This window comes from Suncus etruscus, chromosome 7 (genome assembly GCF_024139225.1).
Source record: "Suncus etruscus isolate mSunEtr1 chromosome 7, mSunEtr1.pri.cur, whole genome shotgun sequence".
Classification (NCBI taxonomy): domain Eukaryota; kingdom Metazoa; phylum Chordata; class Mammalia; order Eulipotyphla; family Soricidae; genus Suncus; species Suncus etruscus.
In genome coordinates, this window is record NC_064854.1 from 9,901,805 (window position 1) to 9,925,376 (window position 23,572).

A 23,572-nucleotide genomic window follows, 5' to 3' on the forward strand; every position below is an offset into this window, starting at 1 on the left:
TACAGACCCAAGCTTGACCTGAGCTGAATGACCTTTTGACCTTGGCTCTAGACTTCTGGTTCTCACAAACCTAAACCCAAGTCCGTTCCCATGCTCCTGAGTGGTTTTGTTTGTTTGTTTGTTTGTTTGTTTTTTGGGACACACTTGGTGACACTCAGGGGTTACTCCTGGCTATGAGCTCAGAAGTCGCTCCTGGCTTGAGGGACCATATGGGATGACTGAAGTGCATCCTAGGTTAGCGTGTGCAAGGCAGATGCCCTAACGCTTGCGCCTCTGCTCCGGCCCTCCTGAGTGGCTTTGCCTGTTTTAACCTGGATATTGTGATATTGACTTTAATCTATGCTGTTTGTATGTCCTGAGGGGCTGTGGGATTGTGAATTAAGTGTAAATGAACAGGGAGGCTGAGCAAACTCAGTACAATGTAGACAATCTTTCACTTTTTTGGGGAAGGAGGAAGTTGTTAAACCTGGCAATTCTCAGCGGTTTTTCTTTTTCTTTTTCTTTTTTTTTTTGGCTTTTTGGGCCACACCCAGGGTTTACTCCTGGCTAAGCGCTCAGAAATTGCCCCTGGCTTGGGGGGATCATATGGGTCTCCGGGGGATCGAACCGAGGTCCTTTCTTGGCTAGCGCTTGCAAGGCAGACACCTTACTTCTAGCACCACCTTGCCGGCCTCTCTCAGCGGTTTTTCAAGCTTATTGCTCAATGGTCAACTGCTGACTGTGCCTGAGATACCTTGCAGTCCCTTTAACTATCTGTGGCCCTCAAAATTTCACGCTTAAATTAGCACTTACTTAGTACTGACTTTTATACTAGATTTGTACTTTCCTTTGACTAATGGTCTAGAAGGCTGGTACAGGCACCTACTTCACTAGCTTTAAGATAAACTTACCCATGGGCTGGGGCTAGGAGATGAGGCACCTTAAAGAGAGTTCTGAAGCAGGTCAGATGGTATCTGCTTGTAAAGGAGCTCCCTAGACCCACCTAGTCAACATGTCTCTGCATCATAGCTTGGGTTAAAGCTGAAAAGCATGATGATAGTTTCCTCTCTGGGACAGTATTGGACAATGATGAGGACATCAAACAGCTGAACCAGGAGATCCGGGACCTGAATGAGTCTAACTCCGAGATGGAGGCCGCCATGGTCCAGCTGCAGTCCCAGGTGGGTGGCACTCACAACTGATTTATCCCTAGTCGTTCCTTATCCCTGGTTTCCCCAGTGTGGAGCTCAGGCTTCCTAGCTCAAGCAGTTTATCTAGGAACAGTGTGGTGTTACTCAGCTCCGAGTGATGGATTTCAGAGGCTCTGAGTTCTCAGTCTTTTCTTCATGAGTGAAGAGGTAAGCCCTAGGACTATGTAACTGTTGGGGGCCATGCTGACACACACTGGACTCTGTGTAGCAGGAAACCCCAGATGCACACCTGTTATTGGCATTTCTCCCATGCCGGAAGTGGCATAGAGATGGTTGCCTATAGTTCTATCAAGGTCAGTGATTCCTGTTAATAGACTTAGTCAGTAGAGGTAGCATCACACTCTGGATTCAGAGCTTGGTGGAAGCTGGGTTCCATCCCAGCACTGCAATACTGATGCTGAATAAGCCAGTCAAGTGCTTACTCATCTGTGCTTGAATTTCTCAGAAGAAGGGAGAGACTAATGGGAATCCACTCTCTCTCTCTCTCTCTCTCTCTCTCTCTCTCTCTCTCTCTCTCTCACTGTTGTAAGGTGACATATTTCTGAGGAAAACAGTTCACACAAGGTCTAATCCAGAAAGAGCTCTGTTAATGAATGATAGGAAACAGATGAATTATATCCCTCCCCAAAATGAACATTTAAAATAAAAACAAAACAAAACAAACCCCCCCCCCAACATACAAAACAACAAAACCACAACCACAACAAACTGTGGTAAATGTATTATTTTAAAAATAGGATGTGTCTTGCTCTTGGCTGCAGAATGAAGGCCAGAACTGAGCTGAGGCAAGAAAGAGCTGACATATGTTCACATTTTGAGGGCTGGAGGGACAAAAGGAGAAGGGGACAAAAATTTCAGTAATGCAGGCAGATAGGAGGGGAGAGCAGAGTTTTCTTGCATGCTGCCAAGGGCCCAGTAACAGCACCACTGCATCTGTAAAGAGGCTCCACCCTCCTGTCACTAAAAGGGAGCTCAGAGACGTTCTCTCCCTTTCCTTTCTCTTGCTGTGGGATGAGTGGGTGGTCCTCATTCTATTTGTTGTGCTCAAATACTCAGCCATGGTGGTTGTGGGACTCTCATCCTTATGGAGAGTGGTCTCTGTGGTCACATATGTGCCAATACCAGGGTTGCACTTCCTGGCCATGGTGCTTGCACACAACTTATTGTGTGGTCACACATCACCAAAGGCATTGTGGGTCATTGTAGTGATCTGGGAGGGTGGGGAGACCTGTAGGTCAGGGGAGAGAGATAGAGACAGAGAGTGACACAAAGAGAGACAGAGACATAGAGAGACAGAGACAGAGAGAGACAGAGAGATTGCTGTGGAGTGAGCTGCATCTTATGCTGCTCTTTATCTCTGGGCCTCCTCAATATCTTCTAGGTTCTCCTATACTTTTGGGGCAGTTGTCAGTTACAGGGAATCGTGTCTTAGTTCAACTACCATTATAGGAGGTCTCAGTCCAACTGCCATTATGTGTGGGGGGGAGGGATGTCATCACCTCTTAAATGTACAATGACTAATTCCCTTAAGTATATTGACAGGTCACAGACAGTAGAGCTTGTAGGATTACACTCAGTGCATATGGTGGCAATAAGGTTCAAACTCTCAGCCTAACACTTGTAAGATAGGTGCTGTGAGTTTCTCAGCTACTAATTCCTATGCCCCTTCTTAATCCCTTCTTAAATAGCAGGTTCTTCCTGACTCTTGAGCCTGTATAGCCTTAGGAGACTATAAAAGAACATCAGGAGAGATTTTTGAGATCTTGTGGTGCTTAGGGGGCCTAGAGCCAACTGGGTCAGAAAGTGGAAAGTGCTAGAACTCAAAGATGCGATGCTATTTAGCCACTTCAAAGCTTGGGGGCCACGAGGGCCACACTCATGTGCTCTGGAGGCTCTGGTGCTAGAGATTGAACCAGAGACTTGCAAGGCACATGCCCTGAATTATTTCCCTGGCTCTTTCAGGAGACATTTTTATTTTGTGAGCAGAATTCTCTAAATAGCAGAAGCAAAACAGTGCTAGACGGTCACTCTAGATTCACCTCTGACTCTCCTACTCTGTTCCTCCCTGGTCCTTGCTCTTTGTAAAGTTCTAGGGCCTTCCAAGGTCACCCTTTCAAGGTCACCCAGAGAAGCCCCTCTGGTTATACTCTTATTTTCCAAGGTCACTCATTTTAGAGCTAGATTATTCACTAACTTCTTGAAGGAACTCGGGAATTTTGAATCAAAGTCACGTGTAAGGCGAGCACCTTGCTATCTGTCTGCCTCCTTCCTCAGAACTTTTCAGGCTAAAGGTGAAGGAAGCCTGAGAGAGTCATACTGTGAGCTACATCGCACCCCAAGACCAAGGCCAGACCCCTCCCCACAGTGGATCCAAGTCTCTAATCCTGAGCTGGCGATCAAGTTGCCTTTAGTTCTGCGTTATGGTCCTCTGAGTTCTAACAGGGACTCCTGAGATCCCCTTTAGGAGAACGTTTTGGGTTTTGAGCTGCATTTATCCTCCCCTGGTTCCAGCTCCTGCCTTTTATTTTGGTCTGTGTGCATTTTCCTACAGGGCCATGCCAAGGCAGCCAGACACCCAGTGGCACAGTTTCTACACTGGAGACCAGGGTCGGGAAGCAGTGTATATTTAGTGCCTGCTGGTGCCCTGGTGTTTGAGGCTAGGGCACTTGAGACTTAGTATACTTCCTACTTTTTGGCACAGCAAACTGTGGCTCTACACATTCCTGGCTTGGGCATCCTATTCTTCCATTATCCAGGAACCAGGCCACTTTATCCCTTATTTGCTGAAGGACTCCCATGTCTACTTCTTCTCTTCCCAGAGAAGCGTAAAGTGCTTCTAATGAGCATATGGGTACGTCTCAAGAAGAGGAGGAGGAGGAGGAGGAATGCTGGTGAGGAACTCAGGTTTTGGGGGGCCATGCTTGTCTCTGATGCAGATCTCGTCCATGGAGAAGAGCCTGAGAAACATTGAGGAGGAGAACAAGCTCATTGAGGAGCAGAACGAAGCCCTGTTTCTGGAATTGTCAGGCCTAAGCCAGGCCCTCATCCAAAGTCTTGCCAACATCCGCCTTCCACACATGGTAGGCACTATAGAGTCCTGCAGACCTCACAGAGGTGGCAGTGGGCATTGGGGTGGGGTGCACTCCTCCTCTGCTTTGAGGTCCTCTTGACAGGGCCTTCATGGGTGTTGGCCATTCTTTGCCCTATCCAGAGGTCTTCCTGGGCAACCTGTGACTTCAATGGCTTGAACTTCAGGACCCATAGCTAAGCCCCAAGTTGGGGCAGCCAACATAATGGGGCCTAGGTATCCTGGGCTGTGTGGAAAGATGTACCCTCCTGACTTCCATTGCTGCTGAGGACCCCAGGCTTACTGCATGGTGAGACTGACTGAACTGGTTCTGTGTTGCAGGAGCCAATCTGTGAGCAGAACTTCGACGACTACGTGAGCACTCTCACCGACATGTATTCCAACCAGGAGTGCTACCTGGACCCCGAAAACAAAGACCTCCTGGAGAGTATCAAGCAGGCTGTGAGAGGAATCCAGGTGTAGGCTTTGCTGTCCCAGGAGCTGTCTTGCCAGTGCGGGGTGCAAGCCACGCCACCCCAAATTCCTAGCTCCATCATTACCTCCCTTGCCCTGCCTGCCCCGTGGAGACCCCCAACTCACAGTGACCTCTCGTTGACAGCCTGGGTGCCCTCAGGGGGCTTATCCAAAGGGGGCTTGCAGCTCACTGTCTCCCTTGAGGTGCTCGCCAGGCGGTGGCCTCTATGCCCCATGTGAATGGGGGAACAAAGTATTACAAAGTGATTTATTTTTGTTTTCTGAAAGAAATCTGAGGAGCAGCTCGAAGTCTCCAGTGGAAGCTCATGGACAAGGTTCTCAGGGAAGTTCTGGAGTTTGCAGCCACAGTATTTGTCTGTCGAGGCGGGAGGGCAGAGTGCCCGGCGCTGTGGGTGCGTGTGATGGTGCGGCCTGGCCGGGCATCTGTTCTGTGAGGCCCGTCTGGCAAGTGTGTTTTCTGTTTTCATTTCACTCCGTTCTGTGTTCAGGATGGAACAAAGCTCAGTTCCAGAGGGTCAGTTAGGGGTAGACCGGCAGCCCCATTGACCTGGGGCACCCCTCAAGTCATCCCTGCTGGTTCCACTTTCAAGCATCCATGTCCAAGGGAGATGACAGGAACCCCAAGGCCTCACAGGCATGGGCTGGGCCATTCTCCACTTGGAGCTTGGCCTTCACACCCACAAAGGGTCAGGGTTCACCTCTCCGTGTCCTCTCAGGACCCTGACCAATCACCACTGCACTCCCCGGTCACAGCTGAGCTGGACCAGGGAGGACAGATCAGAAAAGTCAGGGCGCATCCCTCATGACAGACCACCCATTGTCCTTCTTTTTAGTCATTCAAGATGTTACAAAAGGTAAATTTTAAATTCAGTGTGTTAAAAACACCATGTCCTAACGTGTAAATAGAGTCCACATTGATTGTGACTGCAACTTCCAAGTTAGTATTTAAACGTAGAAGAAATGGCGCTTCTTGGAAGAAATTTTTTAAAGTAGTTAGTTTAATTATTGTGTAAATTATTTGATTTTGTCAAGATGTAAGTATTTATATTCACGACCTCTTATGTTCATGTTTGCTATTTATTTAACCTTTTTATTTATTAATTTTATACTCTTTCAACTAGACCCCTCTCCCCTCCACCAGGGCACCATGAGAAGAAAAGAAATAAAATCGAAGCAAAATTAACTCTACTATGACAGGCTTTCCCCCAACCTTCAAGTTCTTGCTATAACTTCTAGCTATAATTTTGATGGGACCAAGCATTTTCATATATTTTTATTTATTCTTTGAATAATGGAATTTTTTAAAATGTTTTTTGTAACAGGAATTTTGATAATTTGAGGATTTTTTTCCATCCCTTGTTCCAATGGAGACATCAATTTTTTTTGGGTTTCTTTTGTCCCTTTCACTTCCTTTGGTTTTAGGCACGGACAACAGCAGATGGAGTTGTGTGTTCTTTCGTTGTGTGTAGGCAGATGTGTGTGCCCTGCGTGTTCTTGTGTCGCGTCTGTGTGCCAGTTCTCGATGGCTGAGTCATGTTGCTGTGAGGGAAGCTGGCTGCCGCTGGCCCCGACAGTTCCAGTACTGTGATCCTCCTTCCTCAGGAAACCCGTGCAGCCCAGACATAGCACTTCTCGGTGTGTCGCAGGGTGACTTCCTAATAAAATCTCGCGTGACTGTGAGCAGAGCATGGTCTGTCTGTCCTGAGCTCTGGACACTGTGGTGGGCATGATCCTGGCTCAACTTCCTGGTGCTTCCAACCCAAGCATCTCCTGGCATCTCCTGGGCCTCTAGGAACCGGACACCCTATCCTCTCTGTGTGGTTCTAGAAGGAACCTTGTGCCTGATATTGCTCCTAGCATGAAGCACATGTAGACCCTTTTTCACTGGGGAAATTATCTGGAGATATTAAAGGGGTTATGAATTTCCAGGATCATTGTTTCTGGGCACAGCATGTAAGAGGCAGGAGGAGCCCTGCGGAGCCATCTCTTGACATACAAGAGTGATTTGGTTTTTGTTTTGGGGTGGGGGGCTACACTGGTGATGTTTAGAGTTTACTCCTGTGTGTATTTCTTTATATATATTATATATATAATGGTATATATATATATATACAATGTTATTATACCTATTAATCAGGGATAGTGGAGAATGGCATCAATGAGGGATAGGTACTACAACCTAGCCATAGACCCCTGATGCCACAATAGTATTTTGTGGCAATATCCTTTTTTTCTCTTTTTGCATAGGTGCAGTAAAAGCTGGGATAAAAACTTTTAACTTAGATTAGATTTAGTGCGGGGTGGTCTTTCCCAGGAAGCATTTAGCCAGACTTTTTTTTATCTGCAGGCTTCAGGCAGAACTCCAGAGTTGAACTCCAGTTCAACTCCAGAGGGTTCTTGTAAGTCTTGATGAAAGTAAAGGCCCCCTGCTCCCCATTTTCTTCTAGTTGGTGGCTGTCATTATAAAATATCAGACTTGAGCTCTTAGGCTCTCTCATGTTCCATGTTGTTGCCAGGGTGGCACGAAGCCTGTCCTGGTTGCATGTCATTGTCAGGGTGACACAAAGCCTGCCCCATTTCCATTTAAGGCCCTTAGTGGGACCCATATTTTTGGGTGTATAGCCAGTCTTAGAGCAACTGAAGCTTAAGTTAAGCCAATATGACAAACATTAAGGGTTTAAGACCCACCTACAATGTTCAAACTTTGAAATTCTTAGGCCTAATAGGTGGGGACTCCTTTATTTCAGTAAGATATCCCATTTTACTGGATCTATACAAAAAAGGGGAAAAGGCTATTGCCACAAAGTTCTATTGGGGCACCCCTTGGTACTATGGCTAGGTTATAGTATCTATCCTTTAGTTGATGCCATTTTCCACTATCCCTGATTTATAGGTATAATAACAACACTGGTACCCAAGAAATACACATAAAGAAAAACACTCCTGACTGTGCTCAGAGATCACTCCTGGTGGTGTTCAGGAGACCATATGGAATACAGAGGATCATGCTGTATGCAAAGCAAACATTCTACCTGCTATGCCTTCTCTCAGATCCCAAGATTGATTTTTAAGTGTCCCCTTTGCCATCTGATGTGATGGTACTCTTGAGTCATAGACATGTTGGGGAAATACTTGGCAGTAGATGGCATACAAATGCTGGAACTATGACTGAGACACTTAAGAGTGAGTGTCGGGTCACACCACGTAAAGTGCCTGGTGGTGTCTGTCCCTTTCTCTGTGTAGATTTTGTTAGGGAAAGTTTAAGAAATGGAGATGGGAAGCCCCAGGTAGGTGGAAGAGAAAGGAGTTTATTCATGTGGATCAAGATTTCGGGGAACGCGGCTCTGAACAAAGGGTACACTCTGGGTTTTTTTTTTGTTTTTTGTTTTTTTTTTTTTGGTTTTTGGGCCACACCTGGCGGTGCTCAGGGGTTACTCCTGGCTGTCTGCTCAGAAATAGCTCCTGGCAGGCACGGGGGACCATGTGGGACACCGGGATTCGAACCAACCACCTTTGGTCCTGGATCAGCTGCTTGCAAGGCAAACACCGCTGTGCTATCTCTCCGGGCCCCACTCTGGGTTTTTTTGTTTGTTTTTGTTTTTGGGTCACACCTGGCAGCACTCAGGGGTTACTCTAGGCTCTATGCTCAGAAATTGCTCCTGGCAAGCTCAGGGGACCATATGGGATGTCAGGATTCGAACCACTGTCCTTTTGCACACAAGGCAAACACCCTACCTCCATGCTATCTCTCCAGCCCCTACACTCTGTTTTTATGTCTCCAAATGTAGAAGCAAGCAAGCAAGTGAGCAGGATTGCACAGGCTAATTTGTGACTAAGGCTGAAATGGCTTTGAAAAACAAAGGATTTTGCATGGAACTAACTGTTTAGCTTCAGCTGATATGCTTTGATTCGGGCATTTCTTGTGCTCGGAATTATTCATCACCTTCCTTCACTCCCCCTTGTACCCACAAAACTCTGCCAGTTTCTCTCATATTTCCAGATTTTCATCAATTTCCCTCACAGTTTGTCTATGCTCAAATCTTTTCTGATAGGGGCCGGCGAGGTGGCGCTAGAGGTAAGGTGTCTGCCTTGCAAGCGCTAGCCAAGCGGTTCGATCCCCCGGCATCCCATATGGTCCCCCCAAGCCAGGGGCAATTTCTGAGTGCTTAGCCAGGAGTAACCTCTGAGCATTAAACGAGTGTGGCCTGAAAAACAAACAAACAAACAAACAAATCTTTCCTGATAGCGGAACATTACAATTCCGGTTACTAATTAAAATCAGTGCCTATCCTTGAAGCTCTTGGCATGGGTATAGAACTTGCTTTCAAGGTCTCCAGACAAGTTTTTCTTTTTTTTTTTTTTTGGCCACATCTGGTGGTGCTCAGGGGTTACTCCCCACTCTATGCTCAGAGATTATTGCTGGCAGGCCCGGGGGACCATATGGGATGCTGGGGATCGAACCCGGGTCTGTCCTGGGTTGCCAGCATGCTAGGCAAATGCCCTGCTACTGTGCTATCACTCCGGCCCCAGCGCTCCAGACAATTTCTAAGAGGAGCAATGCTGAGAAGATGTGTTCTCTGACGACCTACTGGCCTTCAGTTGGGGTTCATTATTCAGTGAATATTCATTTATCTACTGTGGGGTCTGTGGGTTCTTGGTTGATCTAAAGATCCATGATAATATGAGAGGGAAGGGGAGCAGAAGTCAGCCTCAAATTGAGGGCGCTATAGGAAGGGAAGGGAACCTGGACTTTGGCAGGGTTGTGGGTGACAAGGGACTCTTCCCTGAGCTACAGTAGGGTAGAGGCCTCTGCTCACGGGGCAGAGCCTGCAGGAGCCAGCTACTCAGGATACCCCTGAGAGAGGGTGTCACTCCCTGTGGGGTGACTGTGCGTGGTTTAAAGATGTCTTAGGGAGTCAGTGTTTGGGATGTAGCCAGAGCAGCAGGAAGAGGAGGGGATTCATGGTGAGGCAGTACCACAGACATGGGCCCTCAACACGGAAACTGCTGCCTTGGACCTTCACGAGCTCTGGACTCTTCACATTACTGGTCAATTCTCAGATTCTGAGGAAACTATTCTTGGGGATTTCTTGTCTTCAGGGTCCCAGGGGAGAAGTGCATTCAAACTCCATCCACCATCATCACTCAAAACTTCTGAGGGGCTGTGTGCTGTGAGCTCAGCATGCTGGGCCCAGAAGCAATCAGCTATAGCACCTCCATTAGTGAGGAAGTGGGATTTCGTGTGAGGCAGCACAAAATTCTGGGAAAACATGACATACAGCTGTTACCACTATGTTACTGCCTATCCATAGTTGGATGATGACATGAGCCAGTCCCCCCAGATGCTGCCAACTCCTGATTAGAGGCCCTGAGAGGAAACTGGAATTAGGTCTTGTTTTAGCAGGGTTTCCTGCTGTTAGGCCATGTCTCTCCCCAGCAGGGCCCTTCCTTCCACTCTCCAGAGGAAAAAGGCCTTTTTCAAGTGAGATTCTCAGAGTTTGCACAATCACCCTGCATGCATTTCACTCTCTAATTTTTTTTTTTATTCGCCAACCTTATTGTTCCAAACACCCCTTCCATGTCTTTCAGGAGTCTGACTCAGAATTCTGTTTTCCAGAGTGTGGGTCCCTCGGGTCTGAACTTTTCCCTCTTGCACGTCAGTGTGAGGATGCACAGCTTGTATTTATTTTTTCCAACTTCTGCCTCATTGTTCTCACCTCCTCTTGTCTCACATTCCTGATCATCTCGCACCTCAGATCTGCCACCTTGGGTTGGGGAGACAGCCAAATGTGTGGAGCACAGTCTGGGCCCTATGGGGGTCACAACAGTGCCAGGTTCCCTGAGTACTGTCATATCTAGGTTACAACCTGGGAGGCCTCAAAAACAACAGAAAAGAAAACATCCCAATCACGTTAAAAGAAGGTTGTGGGGGGCCTGGACGAGAGCAGTCTACGTGGTAGGGGTTTTGCCTTGCATGCAGCCAAGCTGGGATGGACCCGGTTCGATCTCCAGCATCTCATATGGTCCCCTGAACCTGCCAGGAGCGATTTCTGATTGCAGAGCCAGGTGTAACCCCTGAGCACCACCGGGTGTGGCCTGAACACCCCTCCCCCCCCAAAACAACAACAACAACAAAACCCTGAAGGTTTATGGGGAGGACTTCCAAAATAAATAGATGTGCACATGTGGCCCCTCTACCTGGATGTACAGGTAACACCCCAAGTGGATATTTTGGGGGCTCACACCCTGCGGCGCCAGGGGTTACTCTCCTGGCTCTGTGCTCAGAAATCACTCCTGGCAGGCTCTAGGGACTGTATGGGATGCTGGGATTCGAACCACCATCTGTCCTGGATTGGCTGCGTGCAAGGCAAATGCCCTACTGCTGTGCTATTTCTCCAGTACTTCCCAAAGTGGATTTGTATCTGACCTTGTGCCATCTTATGCCAGGATTTATCCCTGAGCACAGAGCCAGGAGGAAGCTCTGAGTACCACTGGGTGTGGCTCTGTCACCAAAAAAAGAGAAAGTTTAATATTTTTTTAATTATGGGGGGCCACACCCATAGTACCTGGGGGCTGGGAATGTGGTTCTAGGGAATGTGGTTCAAAGGTCTCATACATAAAAAGCATGTACTGCGGGCCCAGAGAGATAGCACAGCGGTGTTTGCCTCACAAGCAACTGATCCAGGACCAAAGGTGGGTGGTTCGAATCCCGGTGTCCCATATGGTCCCCGTGCCTGCCAGGAGCTATTTCTGAGCAGACAGCCAGGAGTAACCCCTGAGCACCGCTGGGTGGTGGCCCAAAAAACTAAAACAAAAACAAAAACAAACAAAACAAAAAAAAAGCATGTACTGCACCCTTCGAGCCACCTAGCTGTTCCTTCTTAGTGTATTTTTGTTGCCATGTCATGGTTAAGTGGAACCTTAAGTCCCCAATGAAAAGTTGCCCCAAGGCTCCTGCTGCTGACTTCAGCAGCTCTTTCAACTGCAGGGGCTTTGCTCAGTCAGCTAATTTAGGGACCACCAGCCAGGGCAGTAGTTCAGTCAGCAGTTCCTAGGGATCAACGTTGATACCCTTCTCTCCACTTCCCTTGCATTGAGGTAGAAGAGTGTTGACTTCTTCGTCTCAGAAAAGTGCTGATTGAGTTAGAGGACCCAGGGTGGTCTCACCTATGGGAACACATGACCTCTGTGTGTTCCAACCCACCTCCAGGCTTCTCTTTGGTCTTCATCATGCTTCTTTTCCTCCTCTTGCTCATGTCTGTCTTTGTAGACACCTCTCACACCATTCTCCAAGCCTAGCCTTTCCTTATTCTGGGCACCTTCTGAGTCTCTTGGACATCTCAGGACACAGGATAGGGCTTCTCCCAGGTGGAATCTCCCAGGCTCAGCAAGGCAGAGCATGGTAAGGAGCCCACCCCAAGCTTCCCAACAGGAAGCCTCACATACATGGAGTCCCCATGAGGAGCCATGCTGAGGTGAAGGCCCTGTGGATGCCACCTAGATGTGGCCTCAGTGAAGACTGTGGCTGTGGAGGTGATATTCACTCTGCCTGTTCTCCCCAGAAAACATGTGTGATCACAGAGAATTCCTAGGAAGCCCCCCCCCCTCATGAAAGGACCTCTTTATGTTGGTTCTGGCACCTGAAGGCTGGCCCTGTACCCAACAGATTCTTTTATTTGGGTTGAGTCACATCTGGTGGTGTTCCAGGCTTACTCCTGGCTCTGGCTCAGGAATCACTCCTAGCAGGCTTGGGGAACCACATGGGATGCTGGATATTGAACCCAGGTTGGCCCCATGCAAGCAAGTGTCCTAACCACTGTGCTATCGCTCCAGCCTCCAGTTAGCTTCTTGAGTCAGTATTAGACTGAGGTCTCACCTGGAGTCCCACCAAGGTAGAAGAAGTGGAGGTTCTCTCCAGCACTAGCTACTTCCAGATCTTGGGTCTGGTGGTAGAGCCAGGGGAACCCACAGAGCAGACCTGCCCCATTTATGGGGTCCTTATGTCTGTGCCTTCTCTAACACATCAGAGCGAGATGGTGTTTGTGAGGTAAGATGGGTTCACCATGGCCCACCGATGCGCACGAGACAAGCACAGATGCTGCAAACAGAATCTCTACCCCCAGGGCCACTGCCAGAGGCTGTTGATGGACACCCTAGAGGTGCCAAGCTCAGTGTTCCCTCTCCCCACCCTACCCTGAAGAGCTCACCCTGTCTCAGCGAGGAGCAGGAACAGGTGAAAAATAACAATGAAAGTTTCCTGGGCCCAGACTTGACAGGCTCCTCTAATCTCTCAGGCACCAAAGTGTAGCTGCTGGGATTGGCCCACCAGGAGGGAAGTGGAAAATTGAGACCTGGGAAATTTCTCAGGGTTACACAGAGATAGGAGACATTGCCAGGACTTTCCCCAAGCTTCTGACTCTGGGGTTTTCCCAATTTAATAAGACAAGAGAGGATGCTGTCTCAGTTCAGATGAAAGCAAGGGACATCATCTTGGGGTTCCCAGTGGCTGGACAGAATGCCCCTTCTGATCATAGGGCTTTGCCAGTGTCTGTACTCCCTGTGTTATGTCCCTGTAGGTCCCTGCTGCCTGATACCCCACTGCACTGACTTGTCTGCTGTCCTGTTTATCCAGCAAGCTAAGAACAACAGGGCAGAGTGCCAACACCTGGGTGTCCCCCATCATGGGTGAGGCCACAGACCTTTGAGGAGAATCCCACTTCTCCTCAGGAAGAAGATCTGTGTCTGTTCCCCTCAGAGAAGGCTGGTCACTGTGCAGCATCTGGTGTGAATGCTTTCAGCTGTGTGAGAGAGGGGAGGTTTCCTCAGTTGTGTGAGGGAAGGGTGGTCTCCAGCACCACAGTGGCAGATGCTCCTCACTGTGAGGACTGATCTGTTGTTCTTCCCTGCTGAGACTCTGGCATGGGTGGGATGGGACATTGCTGGACATTTCAATGTAAGTGAACCTGAGAGAATATGGACAAAGGCAACCTTTGAAGGGAGTCATAAGAGTTAAAAAGTGCTTGGGGTTCCTTCAGTCTAACTTTCCTCAACAGGCAACTCCACTGTGATCCAGAACCAAGCCTTCATCTCCCAGCCTTTTCCTGTCCAGGTACACAGTCCCCAAGAGAAAATAATAAAGGAGTTTCTAGTGCATAGGTGGCACTGATTTTTGGCACAAAGGGGAAGTATTATATCTTTACCAGGAGCAACATAGAGCATATTCCGGGGCACTGTGAGAGGAGCCGGACCTTGGAAGTATCTCTGGGGACCCTTCCATGACAAAAAGGTAGTCATAGCTCCCTGCCAACTTGGCCAGAAAGGTGCTTTCTCCTGAGTGACTACTTAGGTATGTGCTGCTCCTGGCCTGCAGGTAAAGGGAGGCGCCTCTGTGCTCTTCCCAGATGTTTATCTGCTGAGGGTCCACAGTCACTGTGAACTCAGGGCAGGTAGGCAGTTCACTTGTCAGTGTGACTCTGAGCAAATGGATTCTGAGAGACTGTAAATTAGCTGGGCCCAAGGGTTCCTTGGAAAGCAAGGGGCCAGTGAGCGCTCACTTGTTCACAGCTGGCTGGGCCTTGCTGCCCAGTCACCAGGATGCTGTCTACTGGCACTTCTTCTGATGCAGACATTGTCATTCAGAGCAGAAAGAATCCACACCTGAACCTTCCTGAACCCCAACACTCCTGATGTCTTGACAATGAGTTCAGCAGTTTCAGGTTTGATACTAAATTGGTGACAACAGACATGTTCTTATTTTAAGAATAACAAAGGCAATTATTAATAAACATTATCCTCCTATTTATTTACAGCTAATATTTCTTTCTCTCCTTCCTTCCTTCCTTCCTTCCTTCCTTCCTTCCTTCCTTCCTTCCTTCCTTTCCTTCCTTCCTTCCTTCCCTTCCTTCCTTCCTTCCTTCCTTCCTTCCTTCCTTCCTTCCTCCTTCCTTCCTCCTCCTTCCTCCCTCCGTCCCTCCGTCCCTCCGTCCCTCCCGTCCCTCCCTCCCTCCCTCCCTCCCTCCCTCCCTCCCTTCTTTCTTTCTTTCTTTCTTTTTTTTTTTTTTTGGTTTTGGGGCCACACCCTGTGACGCTCAGGTGGTTACTCCTGGCTATGCGCTCAGAAGTTGCTCCTGGCTTCTTGGGACCATATGGGACGCCGGGGGATCGAACCGCGGTCCGTCCTAGGCTAGCGCAGGCAAGGCAGGCACCTTACCCTCCAGCGCCACCGCCCGGCCCCCTCTTTCTTTCTTCTTCTTTCTTTCTTTCTTTCTTTCTTTCTTTCTTTCTTTTTCTTTCTTTCTTTCTTTCTTTCTTTCTTTTTCTTTCTTTCTTTCTTTCTTCTTTTCTTCATTCTTCTTCCTTCCTTCCTTCCTTCCTTCCTTCCTTCTTCCTTCCTTCCTTCCTTCCTTCCTTCCTCCTCCTTCCTTCCTTCCTTCCTTCCTTCCTTCCTTCCTTCCTTCCTTCCTTCCTCCTTCGTTCTCTTTCTTTCTTTCTTTCTTTCTTTCTTTCTTTCTTCCCCTTTCCCCTGCCATACCTGGTGGTGCTCAGGGGATATTCTTGACTCTGCACTCAGAAATTACTGCTGACAGTGCTCAGGGAGTCACATGAGATGCCAGGGATCAAAACCTGGTCAGCCAATGCAAGGCAAACACTCTACCTACTGTACTATCTCTCCAGCCCCAACATGATAAATTTCTGATCAATTTACAACAGCATGGCAGGGACAAATTAATTTAATAAAAATCAATATTTTGGTGAGAATGTTGGTCTGGTTTGGACCTCTGTAGAAAACTGTATAGGGAGAGTTCTCAGAAAAGATAAATAATGAATTTCCATATGATCCAGAAATTCCACTTTTGAGTAGATAGCCCAAGACTGTGAAAACATTCATTCAAAAGGACATATACACATCATTATTCATTGCAGCACTTAGTATCATAGCTAAAATATGGAATCAAGCTAAGTAGTCAATGAGAAATAAATTATGAAGATTGTGGTATGTATATAAAATGAAATACTACGCAGCTGCTAGGAAGAATGAAAGCATGCAATTTCTTGCAACCTGAATGAAACTGGAAGATATGTTGAATGAAGTTAGTCAGAAGGAGGACAAACACATGAAAATCTACCTAATATATCTGCCACATATAGAAAACTGGATGAGAAAATGCAATGTAATAAAGGGAGGGTACCTAGATCACCCTTTGACCTCTTAATATAGAAAGGACAAAGAAAGAAAGAAATCTAGGTGAGGAAGGAAGAAGATGCAAAAGGGAAGTAATGGGAGGAAAGAGGGCCAGGGGTCTCAGTTATATTGGTGATTTGGGAGAACAATAAAGGTATACCATCAAAGTACAGACTTAACAAAATGAAAGCATGAGATCCAAAACTATAAGCACCAAATTTTAAATAGTTCCTGTCAAGGTATCAGGTTTGGGAGACAGGAGGAACTTGGGAACATGGGAGGAGGAAAGTGATACTGGTGGTGGAACTGGTGGTAGAAAATTATGTCTAAAATTCATCTTTCAATAACTTTGTAAATCATGGTTGTATCAGTCCTGTTGGATGGGAAGGGTCAACTTTGCCCCCCATCCTATATGTTTAGGATCGAGGACATTCTCCCCAGCTGATGACCAGGAAAGAACAGGTCTAGGCTAATGGCCAAAGATACTTTATTCCTTTTTTTTCTTATTCTATTTATTTATGTATTTTTTTTATAAATAATATCTTTATTTAAGCACTATGATTACAAACATGTTGAAGTTGGGTTTTAGTCATAAAAACGAAAAACGCCCTTCACTAGTGCAACCTCCCATCACCAATGGCCCCCATCTCCCCCTCCCCTACTCCCTGACTGTCTTCAAGACAGGCATTCTATTTCTCTCACTCACTACCATTGTCATAGTTGTCAGTGTGGTTATTTCTCCAACTGAACTCACTACTCTTTGTGATAAGCTTTATATCATGGGCCTGTCCTTCCAGTCCTCATCTCTATCGTCCTGGGTGTTATTACAATGATGTCTTTTATTTTCCTTAAATCCCACAGATGAGTGAGACTATTCTGTGCAAAGGCACTTTATTCCATTCCAAAAATGCTTATATAGGACACGAGAAACTGGGATACGTGCAGGGTGGCAGGACGTAGCAGAAGCATAGCCAAAGGCGAGTGAGGTGCCAGGGAGAAGATAAGCATAAACACTGGGGTTTAGGAATGTCTCAGGAGCGACACAGAGTTGATAGGTGATTTCTCCTTTAACTAGAACTTTCTGTGAGGGAGAAGGGACAGCTGGAAGTCAAGCCTGAAATGAATCATGAGGAGGTGGCGCCCCCTTTGTGCTGTTCTTCCCCATCTCTGGAGCCTTATCTCTGAAGCTTTCCCTTCAAGGAGAATCCCTGGAACAGTATGGTCTGCTAAAGGGAGATTGGTCTGCTAGGTGGTTCAGAAACAGCGTCACAGGGATCCAACAATAGTTCTTTAAGTAAATAAGAAAACCCAAAACTTTAAAGGATCAGAATGGATAAGGTCCCTTTCACAAAGCTGGCCCAGGTTTAATCCATGGCATCCTATATGAAGTACCACCTAGATGCAGAATCAGGAGCATTCCCATGTGTGGCCCAAAAAAACCAAAAAAAATTTTTTAAGTAAAATTAAAATAATTAATATAAGATCAGGACTGGAGAAAGAGCTCAGGGGCTAAGACTCTTGCTTTGCATGTGGCTGACCACTGTTGGTCTCCTAAGCACCCTTAGGAATGACAGATGTGCTTCCTCTCAAATATCCCACCCCCATTCCCATGAGAAAGATCAGTGCAAGGGACAAATGGCTGTAAGCAAGCTGAGACTGGTTCTGTTAAGTTCCAAGAAGACACTGGTAACAGCTATCCCCTCTTCCCAGAGCTGCTCATTTTCCCTGTTAATGTATTTTTGAGATTGGTATGCAGACTCTTGTTTCTCAGTCCACACCCTGTCCAGTGAAGTTCTGAGCACTGACAATGTTCTGTGTTGGATGTCAGTGAGGGAGACCTGAGGCCACTGCTGCTCTGTTGCCCACAGCCCTGTTCTGTGCTTGCATAACCCAGCTTCTCGCATCCACCACAGATCAGCACTCTCCTGCAAAGTTTTGCACCTTTGAGGATGCATTTTTTTTTTTTTTTAGCAACTTTAGGGGGCATGTAGCTCAAGAACTCTAGCTCTGTCCTTGGCAGATTTTATTTCTTGGGTTCACTCCACCATTTGGTCAAATTCAAAGCAATACCCTGTGCCAAAAGGGTCCTCTTCCCTAACACCTGTAGCAGTGAGGTGTTGCTCAGCTCCTACTCTTTCCATCATTTAGTGGGGTGCTTCCCTCCCTCCAGAGTCAGGTCTCAGCTGTGCCCCTGGAAGAGTGTGACCACATGATGTCAGACCAGAACCATGTTGACCAGGGGAGCTGGATGCAGCCAGGATGCAGGATGCCCCCTCGGGAAATGGAGCAGAGGGCACCTTGACTGGTAGGCTGGGGCTAATGGATGGCGAGGGACCTTGTTGGGATGGATAGTGGCAAAATGTGGCCCAGGGGGATGGAGATCCTCCTCCTAAGAGCGCTTCCACTGTGGGCCTGCACCTGGGTGCCCAGCTCAGAGACCATCAGTCCTTCTGGGGGAGACGCTCGCTGGGCAGGTGTGTGTGCATGGACGTGTGCATGGGGGTGCAAATGTGTGCATGCTGGGGGCCTAGCAAAGAACCACAAAAGCCCACTCCCAACCAAAATCGCAGCAGCAGGGACAGGGGGACAGTGCCTAGGGCCGCATGGGGATCGCCCTTGAACCAGCCACAAAGTGGGGCCTTGGGGTGGGGGTGGAGTCTGCACTTCTGCAAGGTGGGGCGGAGGAATCTCAGCCCTGGGAACTGGGCGGGGGGAGAGGCCGGAGGACCGGGGCGTCCCCGCGGCTGCTGCCACCTGCTGTTCGGGCTGCCTGGAGCACCCCGAGAAGCGGGAGGAGGCCCGGGGGTGCTGGTGGTGTTGTTGGTGGCGGAGAGTCCCCTTAAGGCGGCAGCGCCGGCGGAGGCTGCGCGCGCCCCTTTAAGCGCTCCCCGCGCACGCGCAGTCGGCCGGGCGGCTGCGCGCTGGCGTCGCGGGAGTCGCGGCCTCGCTCCGAGGTCGGCGCGGCGGGAGCTGACGCGGGACCCCCGCCCCCCCCCGACCTCCCCCCCCCGCCCCGGAGCTGCGGGCGCCACGCGGCGGCACGGACCGGCCCGGACCGGCTCAGGCAGCCCAGCCCGGAGGTAGAGCCGCCGCCGCCGCCCCGGGCCAAGCTCGGCCTGCGAGCGCCGCCTCCCCGCCGCCCGGGGTGCGCCTCCTCCTCGGCTGTCTCCTCGCGGGGCGCCCCGACTTTCCCTGGGCGGGGGAGGGGGGTCTTCCTCTCAGGTGTCTACTTGTAGGGCACCCCAACTTTCCCTAGGCGGGGAAGGGGGTCCTGTCCTCAGGTGTCTCTTCGCAGGGCACCCCCAACTTTCCCTAGTGGGGGGGAGGTTCTCTCCTCAGGTGTCTCCTTGCAGGCACCCCAACTTTCCCTAGGCGGGGGAGGGGGGTCTTCCTCTCAGGTGCCTTCTTGCAGGGCACCCCAACTTTCCTTGGGCAGGTGAAGGGGGGTCCTGTCCTCAGGTGTCTCCCCGCAGGGCACCCCAACTTTCTCTAAGAGGAGGAGGGGGGTCCTCTCCTCAGGTGTCTCCTTGCAGGGCACCCCAACTTTCCCTGGGCAGGGGAAGGGGGTCTTCTCAGGTGTCTTCTTGCTGGGTACCCCAACTTTCTTTGGGCGGGGGAGGGGGGTCTTCTCAGGTGTCTACTTGTAGGGCACCCCAACTTTCCTTAGGTGGAGGAGGGGGGTCCTCTTCTCTGGTGTCTCCTCGCAGGGCACCCCAACTTTCCCTAGGTGGGGTAGGGAGTCCTCTCCTCAGGTGTCTCCTCGCAAGGCACCCCAACTTTCCCTGGGCAGGGGGCTCCTCCTCATCTCCTCAGAGTGCGCCTCCTCTTCAGGTGTCTCCTCAGGGGAGCCCCCCCCATCTCTAGGGAGACATCTCCTTGGGGTGCACCTTCTCTCTGGTATCTCTTCTCAGGGGTGCCTTCTTTTCTGGGGCATCCTCGTCTCAGGTGTCTCCTTTCACGGGCACCCCAACTTTCCTTAGGCAGGGGAGGGGGAGGGTCCTCTCCTCAGGGTGCGCCACCACCTCAGGTGTCTCCTCAGGGGAGTCCCCTTCTCTGGGGAGACATCGCCTTGGGGTGCACCTTCTCTCAGGTATCTTCTCTCAGGGGTGCCTTGTTTTGGGGGCATCCTCTTCTTAGAGTGAGCTTCCTCCGTAGGTGTCTCAGGGGCACCCCAACTTTCCCTGGGGGGTTCTCTCCTTAGAGTGTGCTTCCTCCTCAGGGTTGCCTCCCTTCTCTGGGGCGTCATCTCCTTGGGTTGCGCCTTCACCTCAATTGTCCCCTCTCAGGGACACCCCAACTTTCCCTGGGGAGCCCTCCGCGGGGTGCTCCTTCTTCTCAGGTATCACCTCTCAGAGGTGCCTCCATCTGGGGGGTGTCCTCTCCTCAAAGTGCACTTCCTCCTCAGGTGTCTCCTCAGGGGTGCCTTCTTCTCTGGGCGTCCTCTCCTTGGACTGTGCCTCCTCCTCAGTTGTCCCCTCTCAAGGACACCCCATCTTTCTCTGGGGAGCCCTCTGCAGGTGCACTTTCTCCTCAGGTATCTCCTCTCAGAGGGGTGTGCCTCCTCCTCAGTTGTCCCTCCCAGAGTACACTCCCTCCTCTCTGGGGTAGGGGCCTTTCCTTGTGGGGTGCATTTCTCATGTGTTTCCTCTTAGGGGTGTCCTGCCTTCCCCAGAGTCCTCGTGGAGGGGTGCCCTGCCTCCTCAAGTGACTCCTTAAAGGAATCACTTTCCCACCCCCTTTCTTGCCACGTCTCTCCAACCCACACACCCTTTGCAGCTGTCACTTGCACCAGAGCGTCTCTGGAATCCCTTTGTCTCCCCACTCCTCTTTCTCTCCCTGTCCCTGCTGGGAGGTGATGGCTGCTTCCCTCCTGGGTTACTTTCTTTCTGTCTGACCCCAGAGACCTGGTCCCTAATCTCTGCATTCGTGTGTGGTCACAAATAGGAGAGCAGGGCTTGGAACACCTTCCTGTGGAGAGGAGCTGACCCCCTGGCCTGCTGTCTCAGCAGTGGGGTCAGAATCTGGGTCATCAGTAGTGGGGGAGAGATGCCAGGCCCAGGATTGGTGCTGGTTGTGTCTTGGATTTTGCAGGCTAAAAGCTGTGTGACAACCCTTTTCCCCTTTTCTCCACCTGCCAGTGGTTCCATATTTCCGTTTCTTTTGCAAAAAGAGTAACTGAGGTCCCTGGCAATGTTTGGTCATCTGGGAGGTAGAGACTAGGATCCTCGAAGCAATTCACAATGTGTGTCCTGGGGGGCTGGAGTGATAGCACAGGGATAGGGTCTTTGCCTTGCATGCCAGCAACCCGGGTCATCCCCTGCTTCAGGAGAGATTCCTAAATGCAGAGCCAGGAGTCACCCCCCCTACCAGTCTCCCCCTGCACAGCCAGGTGTGGCCCTAAACCAAAATCAAACAGAGTGTTTGGGGCTAGGGAGTGAGGCCATCCGTTTAGGGCTAGAGGAATTCTCTAAGTGATGGGGTTCAGCTCCCAAGGGTAGGTAGCCTCAGTCCCTGGACTGCCTTGCTTCTGCTTGACCTGGGGAAACCCCTGGGACAGGAGGTAAAAGTTGCGGTGGTTGCTTTTCCAGTTGTAGAAAGTATTTTTGTGTGTGTCATGCCTTTGAAGTATCCTGAAAAAAATCCTTTGATTTCTCTGAGGAATTTAGGTTTAGAAGAGAAAAGTCAGTTTCCATTATTCCATGAGCTGGAGTTGTGTGCGATTGGGTCCTTTTCTTTGCCCATTGTCCACATGAATTTTGTCCACATTCCCCTTAAGAAATGTTGACATTCAGGGACAGGTAGTTGTCACAAAGGATCAGAACATATGTTTTGCATGCCAGAGGCCTGGGTTTAATCCCCAGTACCATAAGATTTCCTGAGCAGTGCCAGGAGTGACCCTTGACCCATGAGCCAGGAATAGCTCCTGCTGAAAGTTGGGTATGGCTCCAAATTAGACCAAAACAAAAAAAAACAACCAAAAACAAAACCCCAAAGCTATTACCTCTCATTTGGAATATTACTTCCACATCATAGGTTGAATTTGTGACCCCATTTATAAGGCTTCACGCAGTAGTGAACTGACTATAGATACTTCCTAAAAGGTCAGCATGAGACCTTTCCTGGCATGCTGCTGCTGCTCAGGGTATTTTCACTGAGCTTGGCAGTCACTTTTGGAAGAACTAGTTTGGGACAGTTGACTGTCCTGTTAGGGTATACCAGTTACTGTGGGAATAAAGTAAGGATAGCAAAAATAATCAGGCTATTCAGCCAGAAAATGATGACTTGAAAATTGGATTGGACCCAAATCCAGATTTGGTTTGTCATTGAACCTATTGATGTTATTTTTCACACATCTCTGCTGCACTAGTGGCAGCATTAGGGTTACTTATAGTTATTTGGTCTGTCATTTAATACAAATATCACCAGTTGTGTCGCATGGTAAATAATTCCATGAGAATATTTACAACTGTTCGATGTGGTGTAAAGAACACTGACCTTTGGCTAAAGTTCCCAGGTCTGAATTTCAGTCCTTTCCTCACATACCAATGTGTGATCATAAAAGCAAATTAAATGTTGAGATCGCGTCTGCTTCATGATGTTGCGAAGCCATAAAGAAGGAGTTCATGACAAACCTGTCAGAGGGTGCCTATCAGATGAGTAGCTATTTTTTTACCAAATTGTCACGTCTTGCATATGGAATAAGTTTTCAAAGTGGGAAAAATTGGAAATCAGTAGTATTTTGTTAAAATTGCAATGCATGCAATATCTAGTTTGTGTCTGAAGTTAAAGTAGTAGTATTGATTTAGAACAAGTTTGTGTGTTAATAGCACAAACTTTCAACTGGGTGTCCTCACCCAGTTTGGAGGGCGTTTGTTTGCAGGTCTTTCCCAAGCAGATTTAAGACACTAAAAGGACTCCACTTTATGGTTGTTTTTTGTTTGTTTTGTGGTGTGTGTTTGTTATGGTTTTGTGTGTGTGTGTGTGTGTGTGTGTGTGTGTGTGTGTGTGTGTGTTACTCAGGCAAGTGCTCAGGGGACCATGTAATGCTGGTGAATTGAGCCTGGAGCTTGCACATGGTTCCACTTTCAACCAGTGACTTCCATGTTGACAAAATCAATTTAGATTATGGTCAGAACTCAGTGGCTTATGCAAGGTTAAACTCCTAGAATTTGAATCCTTTTTGTCTAAATCAGCTGTGTGGGGCCATAATATAACTATGGCCTTGAGCCAAGTTAAAACAGAAGTGGACCTATACTCGTTGGTCTTCACAAACCTTAACATTAAAAATTAACATTCAGCAGAAAAATGTTGATACAGTCGAGCTGTTCCAGTTCAGGGTGGGGGGAGCTTTAGTTTTTACCCCTTCTTTACCTCTTACACCTGTAGTCTTGTTGTAAGCATTAAAGAATTAGTGTGTTAGGGGGGTTGATTTCATACCTGGAAAACCATTTAATAATTAATATTTAATTGAATCACCACAAATCACACAATTCCACTTGTAATAACTCAAGAAGTTATTATTGATTGTGTTTCAATCATATACTGTTACAACACCCATCCCTTCACCAGTGCACCCACCATTAATGTCCCCATGGAAAACCTTTCCTACCATAGTGGCTGGGTTGTATGCATGGCTGT

The 23,572-nt window shown here is 48.7% G+C and overlaps 1 protein-coding gene across 1 annotated transcript in view; it reads left to right on the top strand.

Moving 5' to 3' along the window:
- The window catches only part of MYT1 (myelin transcription factor 1), a 61,726-nt gene extending 55,294 nt beyond the window's left edge, over positions 1 to 6,432 (top strand). The window contains exons 20-22 of the mRNA XM_049777470.1: positions 1,057 to 1,160; positions 4,127 to 4,270; positions 4,600 to 6,432. Of these exons, the coding sequence (XP_049633427.1) occupies positions 1,057 to 1,160; positions 4,127 to 4,270; positions 4,600 to 4,740 (389 nt within the window). The 3' untranslated portion in view covers positions 4,741 to 6,432. The remainder of the gene's footprint in view (positions 1 to 1,056; positions 1,161 to 4,126; positions 4,271 to 4,599) is intronic.
- The last annotated feature ends 17,140 nt before the right edge of the window (positions 6,433 to 23,572 follow it).